General features: G+C 54.3%; 2 protein-coding genes across 5 annotated transcripts in view; one reads left to right on the forward strand and one right to left on the reverse strand.

The window, feature by feature from the left end:
• Positions 1-19,488, reverse strand: part of INSC (INSC spindle orientation adaptor protein) — a 232,448-nt gene that overhangs the window by 95,390 nt on the left and 117,570 nt on the right. For 3 of the 4 annotated variants that reach the window (XM_089662061.1, XM_089662060.1, XM_089662062.1), the window contains exons 4-5: positions 11,293-11,345; positions 10,021-10,144 (exon numbers count right to left, since the gene is read on the reverse strand). The exons of the other annotated variant lie outside the window; for it this stretch is intronic. In XM_089662061.1, the coding sequence (XP_089518187.1) occupies positions 10,021-10,144; positions 11,293-11,345 (177 nt within the window). The remainder of the gene's footprint in view (positions 1-10,020; positions 10,145-11,292; positions 11,346-19,488) is intronic. 4 annotated transcript variants of the gene reach the window in all.
• Positions 11,668-19,045, forward strand: LOC149436093 (uncharacterized). The gene is made up of 3 exons (XM_089662057.1): positions 11,668-11,797; positions 15,253-15,963; positions 18,753-19,045. The coding sequence occupies exons 1-3, from the start codon at positions 11,668-11,670 to the stop codon at positions 19,043-19,045; spliced, it is 1,134 nt and encodes a 377-aa protein (XP_089518183.1).

A 19,488-nucleotide genomic window follows, 5' to 3' on the forward strand; every position in this document is an offset into this window, starting at 1 on the left:
CTGTGCAAGAATGAAGGGGAGGAGCCGGAACACCTGTGCAAGAATGAAGGGGAGGAGCCGGTACACCTGTGCAAGACTGAAGGGGAGGAGCCAGTACACCTGTGCAAGACAGAAGGGGAGGAGCCGGTACACCTGTGCAAGACTGAAGGGGAGGAGCCGGTACACATGTGCAAGACTGAAGGGGAGGAGCCGGTACACCTGTGCAAGACTGAAGGGGAGGAGCCGGTACACCTGTGCAAGACTGAAGGGGAGGAGCCGGTACACCTGTGCAAGACTGAAGGGGAGGAGCCGGTACACTTGTGCAAGACTGAAGGGGAGGAGCCGGTACACCTGTGCAAGACTGAAGGGGAGGAGCCGGAACACCTGTGCAAGAATGAAGGGGAGGAGCCGGTACACCTGTGCAAGACTGAAGGGGAGGAGCCGGTACACCTGTGCAAGACTGAAGGGGAGGAGCCGGTACACCTGTGCAAGACTGAAGGGGAGGAGCCGGTACACTTGTGCAAGACTGAAGGGGAGGAGCCGGTACACCTGTGCAAGACTGAAGGGGAGGAGCCGGTACACCTGTACAAGACTGAAGGGGAGCGGATTTAAAATGGTGGAGAATGATAGTCCCGTGGTAAACATGATATGAGATGAACTGATTTGTTTTTCTTCCAGTTTTAAACAGAATTTGTATATTTCTTCACAGACAAAGATACTAAAAATAGTGTTACTATAATGTTTCTGTAGAAGAGATAAAAGATAATTGTGTATAAAGAATTCTCCGTAGATGAAGAGGATTGAGTCACCAACACAATACAAGGTCCCCATCCCTGACCATCCCTGTCCATGCTTCCCTGCTTTTGTCCTTCTCTGCCCCCAATTATTACAGTAAAAATAATTAATCCCATAATTAGACTTTTACATAACTGTGCAGAAAACAAGAAAAACAATAATTAAAGATATCAGGAGGGGGGGCTGGGGAGTGCGCGGGATCAGGAATGAGGTTAGCGGGAAGATGCCTGTTAATGGCTGGAACGGCCTTTTATCTGCTTTTTGGACGATTTCCTGATTATACAACGATTTATTCAAGCAAAATAAGAAACAGCAAAGCGAAGAAAGCCGAAGAACCATTTTACCCCCCCCCCCCAATGCCAGCAAATGGGGAGAGTGACAGTGAGCGTCGTTTATCGCCTCCACTTTTCTTGCAATGTTTCCTTCAACTTTTTTATATGTATTTTAATGTCAGCAAATCCTGATCTTCATTCCTTTGTAGGTGAACTGGAATGTGCAACATCACCGATCTTGTCTCCAAATATCACCCAAACCGTCCTCTCCGCTCCTCGCACAACCTCCTGCTCTCTAGCTCCCTTATCTCCTCCTCCCATGCTTGTCTCCAGGACTTCTCCAGAGCTTCCCCCATCCTCTGGAATTCTCTACCCCAATTTATCAGACTATCGCCTACTCTGCTCACTTTTAGGCGATCTCTGAAAATCGATCTCTTCAGGGAAGCCTATCCTGCCCTCAGCTAATAATGGAATCTTCTACTCTTCCAACAAGTCCATCCCCCACAGTTACTACCTTTTGTACCACTAGCCCCTCCCTTTTAGATTGTAAGCTCCCAGGATCAGCCCCTCCCTCTTAGATTGTAAGCTCCCAGGATCAGGCCCCTCCCTCTTAGATTGTAAGCTCCCAGGATCAGCCCCTCCCTCTTAGATTGTAAGCTCCCAGGATCAGCCCCTCCCTCTTACAGTGTAAGCTCCCAGGATCAGCCCCTCCCTCTTAGATTGTAAGCTCCCAGGATCAGTCCCTCCCTCTTAGATCGTAAGCTCCCAGGATCAGTCCCTCCCTCTTAGATCGTAAGCTCCCAGGATCAGCCCCTCCCTCTTAGATCGTAAGCTCCCAGGATCGGCCCCTCCCTCTTAGATCGTAAGCTCCCAGGATCAGCCCCTCCCTCTTAGATCGTAAGCTCCGAGGATCGGCCCCTCCCTCTTAGATCGTAAGCTCCCAGGATCAGCCCCTCCCTCTTAGATCGTAAGCTCCCAGGATCGGCCCCTCCCTCTTAGATCGTAAGCTCCCAGGATCAGCCCCTCCCTCTTAGATCGTAAGCTCCCAGGATCGGCCCCTCCCTCTTAGATCGTAAACTCCCAGGAAAAGCCCCTCCCTCTTAGATCGTAAACTCCCAGGATCGGCCCCTCCCTCTTAGATCGTAAACTCCCAGGATCAGCCCCTCCCTCTTAGATCGTAAGCTCCCAGGATCAGCCCCTCCCTCTTAGATCGTAAACTCCCAGGATCGGCCCCTCCCTCTTAGATCGTAAACTCCCAGGATCAGCCCCTCCCTCTTAGATCGTAAGCTCCCAGGATCAGCCCCTCCCTCTTAGATCGTAAGCTCCCAGGATCAGCCCTCCCTCTTAGATCGTAAGCTCCCAGGATCAGCCCCTCCCTCCTAGATCGTAAGCTCCCAGGATCAGCCCCTCCCTCTTAGATCGTAAGCTCCCAGGATCAGCCCTCCCTCTTAGATCGTAAGCTCCCAGGATCAGCCCCTCCCTCCTAGATTGTAAGCTCCCAGGATGAGCCCCTCCCTCTTAGATTGTAAGCTCCCAGGATCAGCCCTCCCTCTTAGATCGTAAGCTCCCAGGATCAGCCCCTCCCTCCTAGATTGTAAGCTCCCAGGATGAGCCCCTCCCTCTTAGATTGTAAGCTCCCAGGATCAGTCCCTCCCTCTTAGATTGTAAGCTCCCAGGATCAGCCCCTCCCTCTTAGATCGTAAGCTCCCAGGATCAGCCCTCCCTCTTAGATCGTAAGCTCCCAGGATCAGCCCCTCCCTCCTAGATCGTAAGCTCCCAGGATCAGCCCCTCCCTCTTAGATCGTAAGCTCCCAGGATCAGCCCTCCCTCTTAGATCGTAAGCTCCCAGGATCAGCCCCTCCCTCCTAGATTGTAAGCTCCCAGGATGAGCCCCTCCCTCTTAGATTGTAAGCTCCCAGGATCAGCCCTCCCTCTTAGATTGTAAGCTCCCAGGATCAGCCCCTCCCTCCTAGATTGTAAGCTCCCAGGATCAGCCCCTCCCTCTTAGATTGTAAGCTCCCAGGATCAGCCCCCCCCTCTTAGATCGTAAACTCCCAGGATCAGCCCCTCCCTCTTAGATCGTAAACTCCCAGGATCAGCCCCTCCCTCTTAGATCGTAAGCTCCCAGGATCAGCCCTCCCTCTTAGATCGTAAGCTCCCAGGATCAGCCCCTCCCTCTTAGATCGTAAGCTCCCAGGATCAGCCCCTCCCTCCTAGATCGTAAGCTCCCAGGATCAGCCCCTCCCTCTTAGATCGTAAGCTCCCAGGATCAGCCCTCCCTCTTAGATCGTAAGCTCCCAGGATCAGCCCCTCCCTCCTAGATTGTAAGCTCCCAGGATGAGCCCCTCCCTCTTAGATTGTAAGCTCCCAGGATCAGCCCCTCCCTCTTAGATTGTAAGCTCCCAGGATTAGTCCCTCCCTCTTAGATTGTAAGCTCCCAGGATCAGCCCCTCCCTCCTAGATTGTAAGCTCCCAGGATCAGCCCCTCCCTCTTACATCGTAAACTCCCAGGATCAGCCCCTCCCTCTTAGATCCTAAAATTCCCAGGATCAGCCCCTCCCTCTTAGATCGTAAGCTCCCAGAATCAGCCCTCCCTCTTAGATCGTAAGCTCCCAGGATCAGCCCCTCCCTCCTAGATTGTAAGCTCCCAGGATCAGCCCCTCCCTCTTAGATTGTAAGCTCCCAGGATCAGCCCCTCCCTCCTAGATTGTAAGCTCCCAGGATCAGTCCCTCCTACCCCTCTTGTATTGATCTGTATTGTCTCCCGTTATATTGTACAGCACTGAGGACACTGTTGGCGCCATAAATCCTGTATAATAATAATGAGTTCCCATTAATGGTGGGCTTTGGACAGCAACGTCGCTGAGATATTTTTTTAGCTTTTAAAAAACATAAATATTAGTACATTTGCATTAGAAACATTCAGGGACGCAATAAGTATTACGTAAAGGCAAGGCCACCTGCTAGACCCCCAACAGGAGGGCGAGATTGTAGGATCAACCACGAGATGAAGGCAACCGGAAACAGACAATTGTTATATGAATGACCCAACACATGGGGGGGACTCTGACTAATGTGTATATATATATATATACCTGTACATGATGTGTATACTGTATATAGGATGTCTGCGGGGTCAGTACGGGGTGATTGTATGGTCAGTGTATATTCCCTGGGATATACAGTCTATATAAACTATGAATGCTTTTTATATATTTGAATTGTTTATTTTTTATCAATTTACAAAATGCAAGGCGAGCAAATGGAAGAAAAATCTAAATCAAATCAATATTTGGTGTGGCCATCCTTTGGCTTCAGACCATCAATTCAGTTCAGCAAGATCTTTTGAAGAAGGACAAAGAATCATACAATGCTGAGGGGTGTAGATGCAGTGGTCACGTAATGTTGAGGGGTGTAGATACAGTGGTTGGGTAACATTGAGGAGCGTAGACTCAGTGGTTGGGTAATGTTCAGGGGTGTAGACGCAGTGGTGGGGTAATGCTGAGGGGTGTAGATGCAGTGGTGGGGTAATGCTGAGGGGTGTAGATGCAGTGGTTGGGTAATGTTGAGAATTGTAGATGCAGTGGTCATGTAAAGCTGAGGAGCATAAACGCAGTGGTTGGGTAATGTTCAGGGGTGTAGATGCAGTGGTTGGGTAATGTTGAGGAGCGTAGATGCAGTGGTTGGGTAATGTTCAGGGGTGTAGATGCAGTGGTTGGGTAATGTTGAGGAGCGTAGATGCAGTGGTTGGGTAATGTTGAGGGGTGTAGACGCAGTAGTTGGGTAGTGTAGACGCAGTGGTTGGGTAATGTTCAGGGGTGTAGACGCAGTGGTCGGGTAATGTTCAGGGATGTAGATGCAGTGGTTGGGTAAGGTTCAGGGGTGTAGATGCAGTGGTTGGGTAATGTTGAGGGGTGTAGATGCAGTGGTCGTGTAAAGCTGAGGAGCATAAACACTGTGGTTGGGTAATGTTGAGGAGTGTAGATGCAGTGGTCAGGTAATGTTCAGGGGTGTAGACGCAGTGGTCGGGTAATGTTGAGGGGTGTAGACGCAGTGGTCAGGTAATGTTGAGGGGTGTAGACGCAGTGGTCAGGTAATGTTCAGGGGTGTAGACGCAGTGGTCGGGTAATGTTGAGGGGTGTAGATGCAGTGGTCGGGTAATGTTCAGGGGTGTAGATGCAGTGGTCAGGTAATGTTGAGGGGTGTAGATGCAGTGGTCGGGTAATGTTCAGGGGTGTAGATGCAGTGGTCAGGTAATGTTGAGGAGCGTAGATGCAGTGGTCGGGTAATGTTGAGGGGTGTAGATGCAGTGGTCGGGTAATGTTGAGGGGTGTAGACGCAGTGGTCAGGTAATGTTCAGGGGTGTAGACGCAGTGGTCAGGTAATGTTCAGGGGTGTAGATGCAGTGGTCGGGTAATGTTGAGGGGTGTAGACGCAGTGGTCAGGTAATGTTCAGGGGTGTAGACGCAGTGGTCAGGTAATGTTCAGGGGTGTAGATGCAGTGGTCGGGTAATGTTGAGGGGTGTAGACGCAGTGGTCGGGTAATGTTGAGGGGTGTAGATGCAGTGGTTGGGTAATGTTGAGGGGTGTAGACGCAGTGGTCAGGTAATGTTGAGGGGTGTAGACGCAGTGGTCGGGTAATGTTCAGGGGTGTAGATGCAGTGGTCGGGTAATGTTGAGGGGTGTAGACGCAGTGGTCAGGTAATGTTGAGGGGTGTAGATGCAGTGGTTGGGTAATGTTGAGGGGTGTAGACGCAGTGGTCAGGTAATGTTGAGGGGTGTAGACGCAGTGGTCGGGTAATGTTGAGGGGTGTAGATGCAGTGGTCGGGTAATGTTGAGGGGTGTAGACGCAGTGGTCGGGTAATGTTGAGGGGTGTAGACGCAGTGGTCGGGTAATGTTGAGGGGTGTAGACGCAGTGGTCGGGTAATGTTGAGGGGTGTAGATGCAGTGGTCAGGTAATGTTGAGGGGTGTAGACGCAGGAAACGTAATGCAGCAGATGAAAGACACATCATGGTTACTTCCCTTCCATATCGGAAGACGTCCAGCACTGCCATCAGCACAGAACTGGAGGAATCCAGTGGGACCCGGGAACACCCATCTACTGTCCGGAGAAGTCTGCCCAGAAGTGGTCTTCATGGAAGAATTGCCACCAAAAAAGCTTCCGACATGGAAACAAGGCTAAGGGACCCAACTATGCAGGAAAACACAGGAACTGGGTGCAGGGAAATGGCAGCAGGTGCTCTGGGCTGGGGAGTCACAGTGTGAAATATTTGGCTGTAGTAGGGGGCAGTCAGCTGGTGAAGGGCTGGAGAGCCGTACAGCAATGAGTGTCTGCAGCCAACTGTGGTGAGGCGTGGTGGGGGGGGCTTTGAAGTTGGAGATTTGGTCGGGATCAATGGTGTCCTCAATCCTGAGACATACAGGCAGATACTTCTCCATCATGCCACCAGGGAGGCGTGTGATTGGCCACAGATGTATTCTGCAGCAGGACAACCACCCCCAACATCCAGCCAATGTCATTAGGACCTATCTTCAGTGTAAAGAAGAACAAGGGGCCCTGGAAGTGATGGTTTGGCCCCCACAGAGCCCTGATCTCCCCATCATGGAGTCTGTCTGGGATGACATGAAGAGACAGAAGGATTGGAGGCGGCCGACATCCACAGAAGATCTGGGCTGAGTCCTCCGAGATGGACAGAGAACGACCTACCGATCGACTTTCTTCACTGGGTGCAAGGCAAAGGGGGGTCACCCCAATACTGATCACAGGACTTGGGGGAGGGGGGCACCCCAATACTGATCACAGGACTTGGGGGGGGGGTCACCCCAATACTGATCACAGGACTTGGGGGGAGGGGGGCACACCAATACTGATCACAGGACTTGGGGGGAGGGGGGCACACCAATACTGATCACAGGACTTGGGGGGAGGGGGGCACACCAATACTGATCACAGGACTTGGGGGGAGGGGGGCACACCAATACTGATCACAGGACTTGGGGGGAGGGGGCACCCCAATACTGATCACAGGACTTGGGGGGGGGCACACCAATACTGATCACAGGACTTGGGGGGAGGGGGGCACCCCAATACTGATCACAGGACTTGGGGGGAGGGGGGCACACCAATACTGATCACAGGACTTGGGGGAGGGGGGCACACCAATACTGATCACAGGACTTGGGGGGGGGGGCACACCAATACTGATCACAGGACTTGGGGGGAGGGGGGCACACCAAATATTGACTGGATTTGGATTTCTCTTCATTCTCTTAATTAATAAAAATGAACTATTAACACTTCGGTTTCTGAACGAATTCTTCATTTCCAGCGACCTGCCTAAGACTTGTGCACAGCAGTGTATATATGCCGGATCTGTATAGTGTGATGTGGGGGATGGGCTCCGTATGACGGTCAGCCTGATATTGTGGGATAGAAAGACTTGGCAGACCACTTTTACTGGGCTGTACCAGAGGAGCTTACACTCTAATGTCCCCTCCCCCAAAGTCCCATCAGTCTCTGTACCAGAGGAGCTTACGCTCTAATGTCCCCTCCCCCAAAGTCCCATCAGTCTCTGTACAGAGGAGCTTACGCTCTAATGTCCCCTCCCCCAAAGTCCCATCAGTCTCTGTACAGAGGAGCTTACGCTCAAATGTCCCCTCCCCCAAAGTCCCATCAGTCTCTGTACCAGAGGAGCTTACGCTCTAATGTCCCCTCCCCCAAAGTCCCATCAGTCTCTGTACAGAGGAGCTTACGCTCTAATGTCCCCTCCCCCAAAGTCCCATCAGTCTCTGTACCAGAGGAGCTTACGCTCTAATGTCCCCTCCCCCGCAGTCCCATCAGTCTCTGTACCAGAGGAGCTTACGCTCTAATGCCCCCTCCCCCGCAGTCCCATCAGTCTCTGTACAGAGGAGCTTACGCTCTAATGTCCCCTCCCCCGCAGTCCCATCAGTCTCTGTACCAGAGGAGCTGACGCTCTAATGTCCCCTCCCCCGCAGTCACATCAGTCTCTGTACCAGAGGAGCTTACGCTCTAATGTCCCCTCCCCCCGCAGTCCCATCAGTCTGTGTACCAGAGGAGCTTACACTCTAATGTCCCCTCCCCCACAGCCCCATCAGTCTCTGTACCAGAGGAGCTTACACTCTAATGTCCCCTCCCCCACAGTCACATCAGTCTCTGTACAGAGGAGCTGACGCTCTAATGTCCCCTCCCCCACAGTCACATCAGTCTCTGTACAAGAGGAGCTGACGCTCTAATGTCCCCTCCCCCACGGTCCCATCAGTCTCTGTGCAGAGGAGCTGACGCTCTAATGTCAGAGGTGACAGTGTGTAGATGGTCGGAGGATTTCTCGCCCTCTGCAGGTCGGATTCCCTTCTTCTTTCTGTATTTTCCTTCGCTGGTTTCGCACAGATCAGAGTTTCCGCCATTTTGTATTTTCTCTGATACAATGTAACACGCGGTGACTCAGGGAAGGTGGTTTCCTGGCCGCGTTGCGGGACCTGTGGGAAGGATCCTGATGATTTATTTTGTGGCGCTCACTCTGTGGAATGGCTCTGATTTTATTTCGGGAGGGGGGGGAGGGGGGGCAGCAGGAATAATGGAGGAGGATGGCGATAACAGGCGCCTGTCCTGCCGCAGCCTGACACCGCCGCACAGCATTACATCATGGTGAGATGACATCATCCGCTGTGATCGCGCCGCGGGATCTTCCTGTCCGGGGACTCCGGCGTTCCGTCTCTCACGATGAGCCCGTCTCTGCCTCTCCCTCATTGACTTCATTCATTGATGAATTAGCGCGCAGCGAGGGAAAGGAAAGCGATCAAAGCATTGAAGTCAATGGGGAAGACAAAATGAGATGAATGTCCTGTACAGGGGTGGACTGACAACTCATGGGGCCCCCGGGCAATAGGGGATCATGGGGCCCCTGTATCCTCACCCACACTCAAAGCACACCCAAAAAAGCCTATAAAAGGTACCAGGGGCATCTCATAGGGCCCCCTACTGACCCCGGGCCCTCGAGCAGTGCCCGAGTGCTTGAATGGTCAGTCCGCCCCTGGTCCTGTATTGCGGCTGACTCACCCTGAGATGTGCCGGCTGCCTTAGTTTTCCTGTTAGATGCTTCTTTTCCTACCAGCAACACACTTCCTGTCTCAGGGTGACAACACTTTCCTCACCACTCTGTATCTTTGGAGGTTGTTGTCACCCTAGGACGGAATTACAGAACACCTCCCCCTCTCCATAATATAAGAGGGAGGTGTTATGTAGTCCTGGGAGCAATGTAAGCGATAGCACAGGCAGAGAGCGCAGGACAAGATTTCTGGCAGGATCCACAGTTACCTTTTCTGTGCTGTATGAACATTCTGCACCCGGGGATGATCATCCTTCCCCAGGGGCGGACTGACAACTCATGGGGCCCCCTGGCAATAGGGGATCATGGGGCCCCTGTATCCTCGCCCATACTCAAATCACACCCAAAAAGGCCTATAAAAGGTACCAGGGGCATCTCATGGGGCCCCCTACTGACCCCGGGCCCTCGGGCAGTGCCCGAGTGATTGAAAGGTCAGTCCGCCCCTGGTCCTGTATTGCGGCTGACTCACCCTGAGATGTGTCGGCTGCCTTCGGTTTCCTTTTAGATGCTTCTTTTCCTACCTGTGATCCGGCCAGCAACACACTTCCTGTCTCAGGGTGACAACACTTTGCTCACCACTCTGTATCTTCAGAAGTTGTTGTCACCCTAGGACGGAATTACAGAGATGTGTGAATGGGACCGTAAGATTCGATCGTGAACCCGGGAGCCCAGCACCATGTGTATGTGGGAATCGTCGGTGATACGTATGCTCCGCCCCCCGAGCCGCCCTTCAGACACACACCATACAAGGATTGGATTGATCTTCTCGTTCCTTTTATGGATCTACAGACATGAGATTTATACATTCAATCATTTTTTTACATTTATTTTGGCGTTTTTGTTACCTTCACCTCCTGCAGTAAGGCGAGATTGATCAGCTGACTGAAGTTCTGACCAACCGCTGTCAGCGTTTCGTTAATGCAGAATTTCATCGCCGTCAGATCGTCCTCCTCCTCCGTCTGGCTGCACCTGACCGAAAAATCCAACAACAACCGTCATGGAGGCCCTCATATCCCACAGGGGCAACGTCCCCGAAATAATATCCAGAAATCTGTACAATCGCAGCACAGACAGACAACTGGGGACCAACCTGTCATATCTATAGAAATCATAGTGTGTGACTGGGGGGGAGGGGACATTGGAGTGTAAGCTCCTCTGGTGCAGAGACTGATGGGACTGTGGGGGAGGGGACATTAGAGTGTAAGCTCCTCTGGTACAGGGACCAATGGGACTGTGGGGGAGGGGACGTTAGAGTGTAAGCTCCTCTGGTACAGAGACTGATGGGACTGTGGGGGAGGGGACATTAGAGCGTAAGCTCCTCTGGTACAGAGACTGATGGGACTGTGGGGGAGGGGACATTAGAGTGTAAGCTCCTCTGGTACAGAGACTGATGGGACTGTGGGGGAGGGGACATTAGAGCGTAAGCTCCTCTGGTACAGAGACGGATGCGACTGAGGGGGAGGGGACATTAGAGCGTAAGCTCCTCTGGTGCAGAGACTGATGTGACTGTGGGGGAGGGGACATTAGAGCGTAAGCTCCTCTGGTACAGATACTGATGGGACTGCGGGGGAGGGGACATTAGAGCGTAAGCTCCTCCGGTACAGAGACTGATGTGACTGAGGGGGAGGGGACATTAGAGCGTAAGCTCCTCTGGTGCAGAGACTGATGTGACTGCGGGGGAGGGGACATTAGAGCGTAAGCTCCTCCGGTACAGAGACTGATGTGACTGCGGGGGAGGGGACATTAGAGCGTAAGCTCCTCCGGTACAGAGACTGATGTGACTGCGGGGGAGGGGACATTAGAGCGTAAGCTCCTCCGGTACAGAGAGTGATGTGACTGTGGGGGAGGGTACATTAGAGCGTAAGCTCCTCTGGTACAGAGACTGATGTGACTGCGGGGGAGGGGACATTAGAGCGTAAGCTCCTGTGGTACAGATACTGATGTGACTGTGGGGGAGGGGACATTAGAGCGCAAGCTCCTCTGGTACAGAGACTGATGTGACCGGCTCAGTGTTCTCTGTACAGCGCTTCGGTATATGTCAGCTATATAAATGTATAATAATTGGAATAATGGCCGATAATGAATGAAATCTTGCAGCATTTGCGGGGCCATCTTACCTCTCGGTGAGTTCGGTGAGCTCAGAACATTTATCCAGTAATAAGGTCTGATACTGCGGAGACATTAGAGGGAAACATTGCCATCATTAGGGGTCGGGTGAATTATGTTTTTCGGATACATAAACATTCAGCCCAGAAATATCCGTTCCTCCTGGACCTATAAATAGGCAGATTGTGGTGTCAGCTCTCCGCCCGGCAAAACAACCACATTAGACACCAACAAGTCAATTGTTGATATCCGGCCGTCATTTCTGATGATTGCTCGCACTTTTCTGCAGAATTACTTCATTAAAAGTTATTAGGCGTCTCTGAGAGCCGATAACACATTATTTCTCCCATTATTGACGCCGTTTGCAGGCAGCCATTACTGGCGTAATGCGAGCGCAGAGACGAGGGTCGCCATTCCACGCAGCTGAGACGCCGCATGTTCGACCTCTGAAATTACAGGCGGATAATTCGGCTTTTGTTTTATGTTTGCATCAGAAAAACCACAAAACAATCCAAAGTAATTCCATTATCGCCTCAGCAATCTTCTGCTCCCGCAACGCGTCATTGGTCGACACCTACCCGGCCTCAGAAATCAGACAAAAAAATGTAATTGTATCAAATGTCACAACTAAAGCTACAATTGTTTATTAATCATCAGTTTTGTCAAATATAATAATTGCCTAAAAAAGAACATTAAAGAGCAGCTCCAGATGTTTTGTAAGTAAAACTGGTTTATGACACCTACAGCATCCAGTGGTAAAACTTCCTCACCCTAGGATGCCTCTGCCCCTCCCACAATGGGGAGATTTCCCCCAGTAGTTTGTGTCTATGCCCCTCCCACAATGAGGAGATTTCCCTGCGGTAGTTTGTGTCTCTGCCCCTCCCACAATGGGGAGGTTTCCCCACAGTAGTTTGTGTCTCTGCCCCTCCCACAATGGGGAGATTTTCTCCAGTAGTTTGTGTCCCAGCCCCTCCCACAATGGGGAGATTTCCCTGCACTAGCTTGTGTCCCAGCCCCTCCCACAATGGGGAGATTTCCCTGCACTAGCTTGTGTCTCTGTCCCTTCCACAATGAGGAGATTTCCCTCCAGTAGTTTGTGTCTCTGCCCCTCCCACAATGGGGAGATTTCCTGCAGTAGTTTGTGTCTCTGCCCCTCCTACAATGGGGAGATTTCCTGCAGTAGTTTGTGTCTCTGCCCCTCCCACAATGGGGAGATTTCCTGCAGTAGTTTGTGTCTCTGCCCCTCCTACAATGGGGAGATTTCCTGCAGTAGTTTGTGTCTCTGCCCCTCCTACAATGGGGAGATTTCCTGCAGTAGTTTGTGTCTCTGCCCCTCCCACAATGGGGAGATTTCCTGCAGTAGTTTGCATCTCTGCCCCTACCACAATGGGGAGATTTCCTGCAGTAGTTGTGTCTCTGCCCCTCCCACAATGGGGAGATTTCCTGCAGTAGTTGTGTCTCTGCCCCTCCCACAATGGGGAGATTTCCTGCAGTAGTTGGTGTCTCTGCCCCTCCCACAATGGGGAGATTTCCTGCAGTAGTTGGTGTCTCTGCTCCTCCCACAATGGGGAGATTTCCCTTCGATAGTTTGTGTCTCTGCCCCTCCCACAATGGGGAGATTTCCTGCAGTAGTTGTGTCTCTGCCCCTCCCACAATGGGGAGATTTCCTGCAGTAGTTGGTGTCTCTGCTCCTCCCACAATGGGGAGATTTCCCTTCGATAGTTTGTGTCTCTGCCCCTCCCACAATGGGGAGATTTCACCCAGTAGTTTGTGGCTCTGCCCCTCCCACAATGGGGAGATTTCCCCCAGTAGTTTGTGTCTCTGCCCCTCCCACAATGGGGAGCTTTCCTGCAGTAGTTTGTGTCTCTGCCCCTCCCACAATGGGGAGGTTTCCCCCAGTAGTTTGTGTCTCTGCCCCTCCCACATTGGGGAGCTTTCCCGCAGTAGTTTGTGTCTCTGCCCCTCCCACAATGGGGAGATTTCCTGTAGTAATTTGTGTCTCTGCCCCTCCCACAATGGGGAGATTTCCCCCAGTAGTTTGTGTCTCTGCCCCTCCCACAATGGGGAGATTTCCTGTAGTAATTTGTGTCTCTGCCCCTCCCACAATGGGGAGATTTCCTGCAGTAATTTGTGTCTCTGCCCCTCCCACAATGGGGAGGTTTCCCCCAGTAGTTTGTGTCTCTGCCCCTCCCACATTGGGGAGCTTTCCCGCAGTAGTTTGTGTCTCTGCCCCTCCCACAATGGGGAGATTTCCCCCAGTAGTTTGTGTCTCTGCCCCTCCCACAATGGGGAGATTTCCTGCAGTAGTTTGTGTCTCTGCCCCTCCCACAATGGGGAGGTTTCCCCCAGTAGTTTGTGTCTCTGCCCCTCCCACAATGGGGAGATTTCCTGCAGTAGTTTGTGTCTCTGCCCCTCCCACAATGGGGAGATTTCCCCCAGTAGTTTGTGTCTCTGCCCCTCCCACAATGGGGAGATTTCCTGCAGTAATTTGTGTCTCTGCCCCTCCCACAAAAGAGAACGTGGCAGTCAGGGCCACAGCCAAGCAGAAAGTATCTCCGCTGAGTTGAAGTGATGAGGCCACACGTGGCTTGACACTCCAGCAACGCATTGCGACACTTCAGCCTCACACATGACTCTCCTAGAAGCCGCCCTCCTGGCTGCAGAGTTTCTGTATCTAAGGCTTTTACAAGCGTTTCATTGGCCAGAATGATAATTAGCGTTCGATGCGTTTGGCCGCGTCAAGCGATTTCTGCTCCGGGACGCACTGGACCCGGGATTTCCTGCTGGTAAATGCTGCTAAAAGCTTCCAGAAGTCTATGTGCGCATGGAGACACGGGATACCATGGAGGGCCATTTGGAAGCCGTAAAAAAAAATGCCTGACACCCCTAAAAGTGGCTGTGAAAATGCCCCGTGTGGGGCCATCAACTGACCTCGTGCTACCAGTGTCTTGTTGCACCCCAAGTTTCTCCCTTCTCCATGCCTCCCAAGTTCCAGCATTTTCCCAAAAATCGTGCCTCCAGCTTATGCATCTGTGTACCTCCAAGTGTACCCCGGTGCCACCAGCACCCCTCAGTGTCTCCAAGTGTACCCCTGTACCACCAGCACCCCTCAGTGTCTCCAAGTGTACCCCTGTGTCACCAGCACTCCTCAGTGTCTCCAAGTGTACCCCGGTGCCACCAGCACTCCTCAGTGTCTCCAAGTGTACCCCTGTGCCACCAGCACCCCTCAGTGTCTCCAAGTGTACCCCGGTGCCACCAGCACTCCTCAGTGTCTCCAAGTGTACCCCGGTGCCACCAGCACCCCTCAGTGTCTCCAAGTGTACCCCGGTGCCACCAGCACCCCTCAGTGTCTCCAAGTGTACCCCAGTGCCACCAGCACCCCTCAGTGTCTCCAAGTGTACCCCGGTGCCACCAGCACTCCTCAGTGTCTCCAAGTGTACCCCGGTGCCACCAGCACCCCTCAGTGTCTCCAAGTGTACCCCAGTGCCACCAGCACTCCTCAGTGTCTCCAAGAGTACCCCGGTGCCACCAGCACCCCTCAGTGTCTCCAAGTGTACCCCAGTGCAACCAGCACTCCTCAGTGTCTCCAAGTGTACCCCTGTGCCACCAGCACCCCTCAGTGTCTCCAAGTGTACCCCGGTGCCACCAGCACCCCTCAATGTCTCCAAGTGTACCCCTGTGCCACCAGCACCCCTCAGTGTCTCCAAGTGTACCCCGGTGCCACCAGCACCCCTCACTGTCTCCAAGTGTACCCCAGTGCCACCAGCACCCCTCAGTGGCTCCAAGTCTACCCCTGTGCCACCAGCACCCCTCAGTGTCTCCAAGCGTACCCCGGTGCCACCAGCACTCCTCAGTGTCTCCAAGTGTACCCCTGTGCCACCAGCACCCCTCATTGTCTCCAAGTGTACCCCGGTGCCACCAGCACCCCTCAGTGTCTCCAAGTTTACCCCTGTGCCACCATCACTTCTCAGTGTCTCCAAGTGTACCCTTGTGCCACCAGCACCCCTCAGTGTCTCCAAGTGTACCCCGGTGCCACCAGCACTCCTCAGTGTCTCCAAGTGCACCCCGGTGCCACCAGCACCCCTCAGTGTCTCCAAGTGTATCACAGTGCCACCAGCACCCCTCAGTGTCTCCAAGTGTACCCCGGTGCCACCAGCACTCTTCAGTGTCTCCAAGTGTACCCTGGTGCCACCAGCACTCTTCAGTGTCTCCAAGTGGACCCCTGTGCCACCAGCACCCCTCAGTGTCTCCAAGTGTACCCCGGTGCCACCAGCACCCCTCAGTGTCTCCAAGTGTACCCCGGTGCCCCCAGCACTCCTCAGTGTCTCCAAGTGTACCCCAGTGCCACCAGCACCCCTCAGTATCTCCAAGTGTACCCCGGTGCCCCCAGCACTCCTCAGTGTCTCCAAGTGTACCCCTGTGCCACCAGCACTCCTCAGTGTCTCCAAGTGTACCCCAGTGCCACCAGCACCCCTCAGTGTCTCCAAGTGTATCCCAGTGCCACCAGCACTCCTCAGTGTCTCCAAGTGTACCCCGGTGCCACCAGCACTCCTCAGTGTCTCCAAGTGTACCCCAGTGCCACCAGCACTCTTCAGTGTCTCCAAGTGTACCCCGGTGCCACCAGCACCCCTCAGTGTCTCCAAGTGTACCCCAGTGCAACCAGCACCCCTCAGTGGCTCCAAGTCTACCCCTGTGCCACCAGCACCCCTCAGTGTCTCCAAGCGTACCCCGGTGCCACCAGCACTCCTCAGTGTCTCCAAGTGTACCCCTGTGCCACCAGCACCCCTCATTGTCTCCAAGTGTACCCCTGTGCCACCAGCACCCCTCAGTGTCTCCAAGTTTACCCCTGTGCCACCATCACTTCTCAGTGTCTCCAAGTGTACCCTTGTGCCACCAGCACCCCTCAGTGTCTCCAAGTGTACCCCGGTGCCACCAGCACTCCTCAGTGTCTCCAAGTGCACCCCGGTGCCACCAGCACCCCTCAGTGTCTCCAAGTGTATCACAGTGCCACCAGCACCCCTCAGTGTCTCCAAGTGTACCCCGGTGCCACCAGCACTCTTCAGTGTCTCCAAGTGTACCCTGGTGCCACCAGCACTCTTCAGTGTCTCCAAGTGTACCCCGGTGCCACCAGCACCCCTCAGTGTCTCCAAGTGTACCCCGGTGCCCCCAGCACTCCTCAGTGTCTCCAAGTGTACCCCAGTGCCACCAGCACCCCTCAGTGTCTCCAAGTGTACCCCGGTGCCCCCAGCACTCCTCAGTGTCTCCAAGTGTACCCCTGTGCCACCAGCACTCCTCAGTGTCTCCAAGTGTACCCCAGTGCCACCAGCACCCCTCAGTGTCTCCAAGTGTATCCCAGTGCCACCAGCACTCCTCAGTGTCTCCAAGTGTACCCCGGTGCCACCAGCACTCCTCAGTGTCTCCAAGTGTACCCCAGTGCCACCAGCACTCTTCAGTGTCTCCAAGTGTACCCCGGTGCCACCAGCACCCCTCAGTGTCTCCAAGTGTACCCCAGTGCCACCAGCACCCCTCAGTGGCTCCAAGTCTACCCCTGTGCCACCAGCACCCCTCAGTGTCTCCAAGCGTACCCCGGTGCCACCAGCACTCCTCAGTGTCTCCAAGTGTACCCCTGTGCCACCAGCACCCCTCATTGTCTCCAAGTGTACCCCTGTGCCACCAGCACCCCTCAGTGTCTCCAAGTTTACCCCTGTGCCACCATCACTTCTCAGTGTCTCCAAGTGTACCCTTGTGCCACCAGCACCCCTCAGTGTCTCCAAGTGTACCCCGGTGCCACCAGCACTGCTCAGTGTCTCCAAGTGCACCCCGGTGCCACCAGCACCCCTCAGTGTCTCCAAGTGTATCACAGTGCCACCAGCACCCCTCAGTGTCTCCAAGTGTACCCCGGTGCCACCAGCACTCTTCAGTGTCTCCAAGTGTACCCTGGTGCCACCAGCACTCTTCAGTGTCTCCAAGTGGACCCCTGTGCCACCAGCACCCCTCAGTGTCTCCAAGTGTACCCCGGTGCCACCAGCACTCCTCAATGTCTCCAAGTGTATCCCTGTGCCACCATCACTTCTCAGTGTCTCCAAGTGTACCCCGGTGCCACCAGCACCCCTCAGTGTCTCCAAGTGTACCCCGGTGCCCCCAGCACTCCTCAGTGTCTCCAAGTGTACCCCAGTGCCACCAGCACCCCTCGGTGTCTCCAAGTGTATCCCAGTGCCACCAGCACCCCTCAGTGTCTCCAAGTGTACCCCGGTGCCATCAGCACTCCTCAGTGTCTCCAAGTGTACCCCAGTGCCACCAGCACCCCTCAGTGTCTCCAAGTGTATCCCAGTGCCACCAGCACTCCTCAGTGTCTCCAAGTGTACCCCGGTGCCACCAGCACTCCTCAGTGTCTCCAAGTGTACCCCAGTGCCACCAGCACCCCTCAGTGTCTCCAAGTGGACCCCGGTGCCACCAGCACCCCTCAGTGTCTCCAAGTCTACCCCTGTGCCACCAGCACCCCTCAGTGTCTCCAAGTGTACCCCGGTGCCACCAGCACTCCTCAGTGTCTCCAAGTGTACCCCTGTGCCACCAGCACCCCTCAGTGTCTCCAAGTGTACCCCGGTGCCACAAGCACCCCTCAATGTCTCCAAGTGTACCCCTGTGCCACCAGCACCCCTCAGTGTCTCCAAGTGTACCCCGGTGCCACCAGCACCCCTCAGTGTCTCCAAGTTTACCCCAGTGCCACCAGCACCCCTCAGTGTCTCCAAGTCTACCCCTGTGCCACCAGCACCCCTCAGTGTCTCCAAGTGTACCCCGGTGCCACCAGCACTCCCCAGTGTCTCCAAGTGTACCCCTGTGCCACCAGAACCCCTCATTGTCTCCAAGTGTACCCCTGTGCCACCAACACCCCTCAATGTCTCCAAGTGTACCCCGGTGCCACCAGCACCCCTCAGTGTCTCCAAGTGTACCCCGGTGCCACCAGCACTCCTCAGTGTCTCCAAGTGTACCCCTGTGCCACTAGCACCCCTCAGTGTCTCCAAGTGTATCACAGTGCCACCAGCACCCCTCAGTGTCTCCAAGTGTACCCCGGTGCCACCAGCACTCCTCAGTGTCTCCAAGTGTACCCCTGTGCCACCAGCACCCCTCAGTGTCTCGAAGTGTACCCCGGTGCCACAAGCACCCCTCAATGTCTCCAAGTGTACCCCTGTGCCACCAGCACCCCTCAGTGTCTCCAAGTGTACCCCGGTGCCACCAGCACCCCTCAGTGTCTCCAAGTTTACCCCTGTGCCACCAGCACCCCTCAGTGTCTCCAAGTGTACCCCTGTGCCACCAGCACTCCTCAGTGTCTCCAAGTGTACCCCGGTGCCACCAGCACTCCTCAATGTCTCCAAGTGTACCCCTGTGCCACCAGCACCCCTCAGTGTCTCCAAGTGTACCCCTGTGCCACCAGCACCCCTCAGTGTCTCCAAGTGTACCCCTGTGCCACCAGCACTCTTCAGTGTCTCCAAGTGTACCCCGGTGCCACCAGCACTCCTCAGTGTCTCCAAGTGTACCCTGGTGCCACCAGCACTCCTCAATGTCTCCAAGTGTACCCCTGTGCCACCAACACCCCTCAGTGTCTCCAAGTGTACCCCGGTGCCACCAGCACTCCTCAGTGTCTCCAAGTGTACCCCTGTGCCACCAACACCCCTCAGTGTCTCCAAGTGTACCCCGGTGCCACCAGCACTCCTCAGTGTCTCCAAGTGTACCCTGGTGCCACCAGCACCCCTCAGTGTCTCCTAATGTACCCCGGTGCCACCAGCACTCCTCAGTGTCTCCAAGTGTACCCCGGTGCCACCAGCACTCTTCAGTGTCTCCAAGTGTACCCTGGTGCCACCAGCACTCTTCAGTGTCTCCAAGTGTACCCCTGTGCCACCAGCACCCCTCAGTGTCTCCAAGTGTACCCCTGTGCCACCAGCACCCCTCAGTGTCTCCAAGTGTACCCCAGTGCCACCAGCACCCCTCAGTGTCACCTAATGTACCCCTGTGCCACCAGCACCCCTCAGTGTCTCCAAGTGTACCCCGGTGCCACCAGCACCCCTCAGTGTCTCCAAGTGTACCCCTGTGCCACCAGCACTCTTCAGTGTCTCCAAGTGTACCCCGGTGCCACCAGCACTCCTCAGTGTCTCCAAGTGTACCCTGGTGCCACCAGCACTCCTCAATGTCTCCAAGTGTACCCCTGTGCC

Source organism: Staurois parvus, unplaced genomic scaffold (genome assembly GCF_062004578.1).
Source record: "Staurois parvus isolate SC_StPar_1 unplaced genomic scaffold, SC_StPar_1.0 ptg001421l, whole genome shotgun sequence".
Lineage (NCBI taxonomy): Eukaryota > Metazoa > Chordata > Amphibia > Anura > Ranidae > Staurois > Staurois parvus.

Bases quoted from the DNA above. Each gene is read 5' to 3' on its own strand.
- LOC149436093 (XM_089662057.1), top strand. From the start codon at position 11,668: ATGCGAGCGCAGAGACGAGGGTCGCCATTCCACGCAGCTGAGACGCCG. The intron at 11,798-15,252 runs GTAATTCCATTA...ATCACTTCTCAG, and splicing joins AAACCACAAAACAATCCAAA to TGTCTCCAAGTGTACCCTTG. The intron at 15,964-18,752 runs GTCTACCCCTGT...CTGTGCCACCAG, and splicing joins GCACCCCTCAGTGGCTCCAA to CACTCTTCAGTGTCTCCAAG.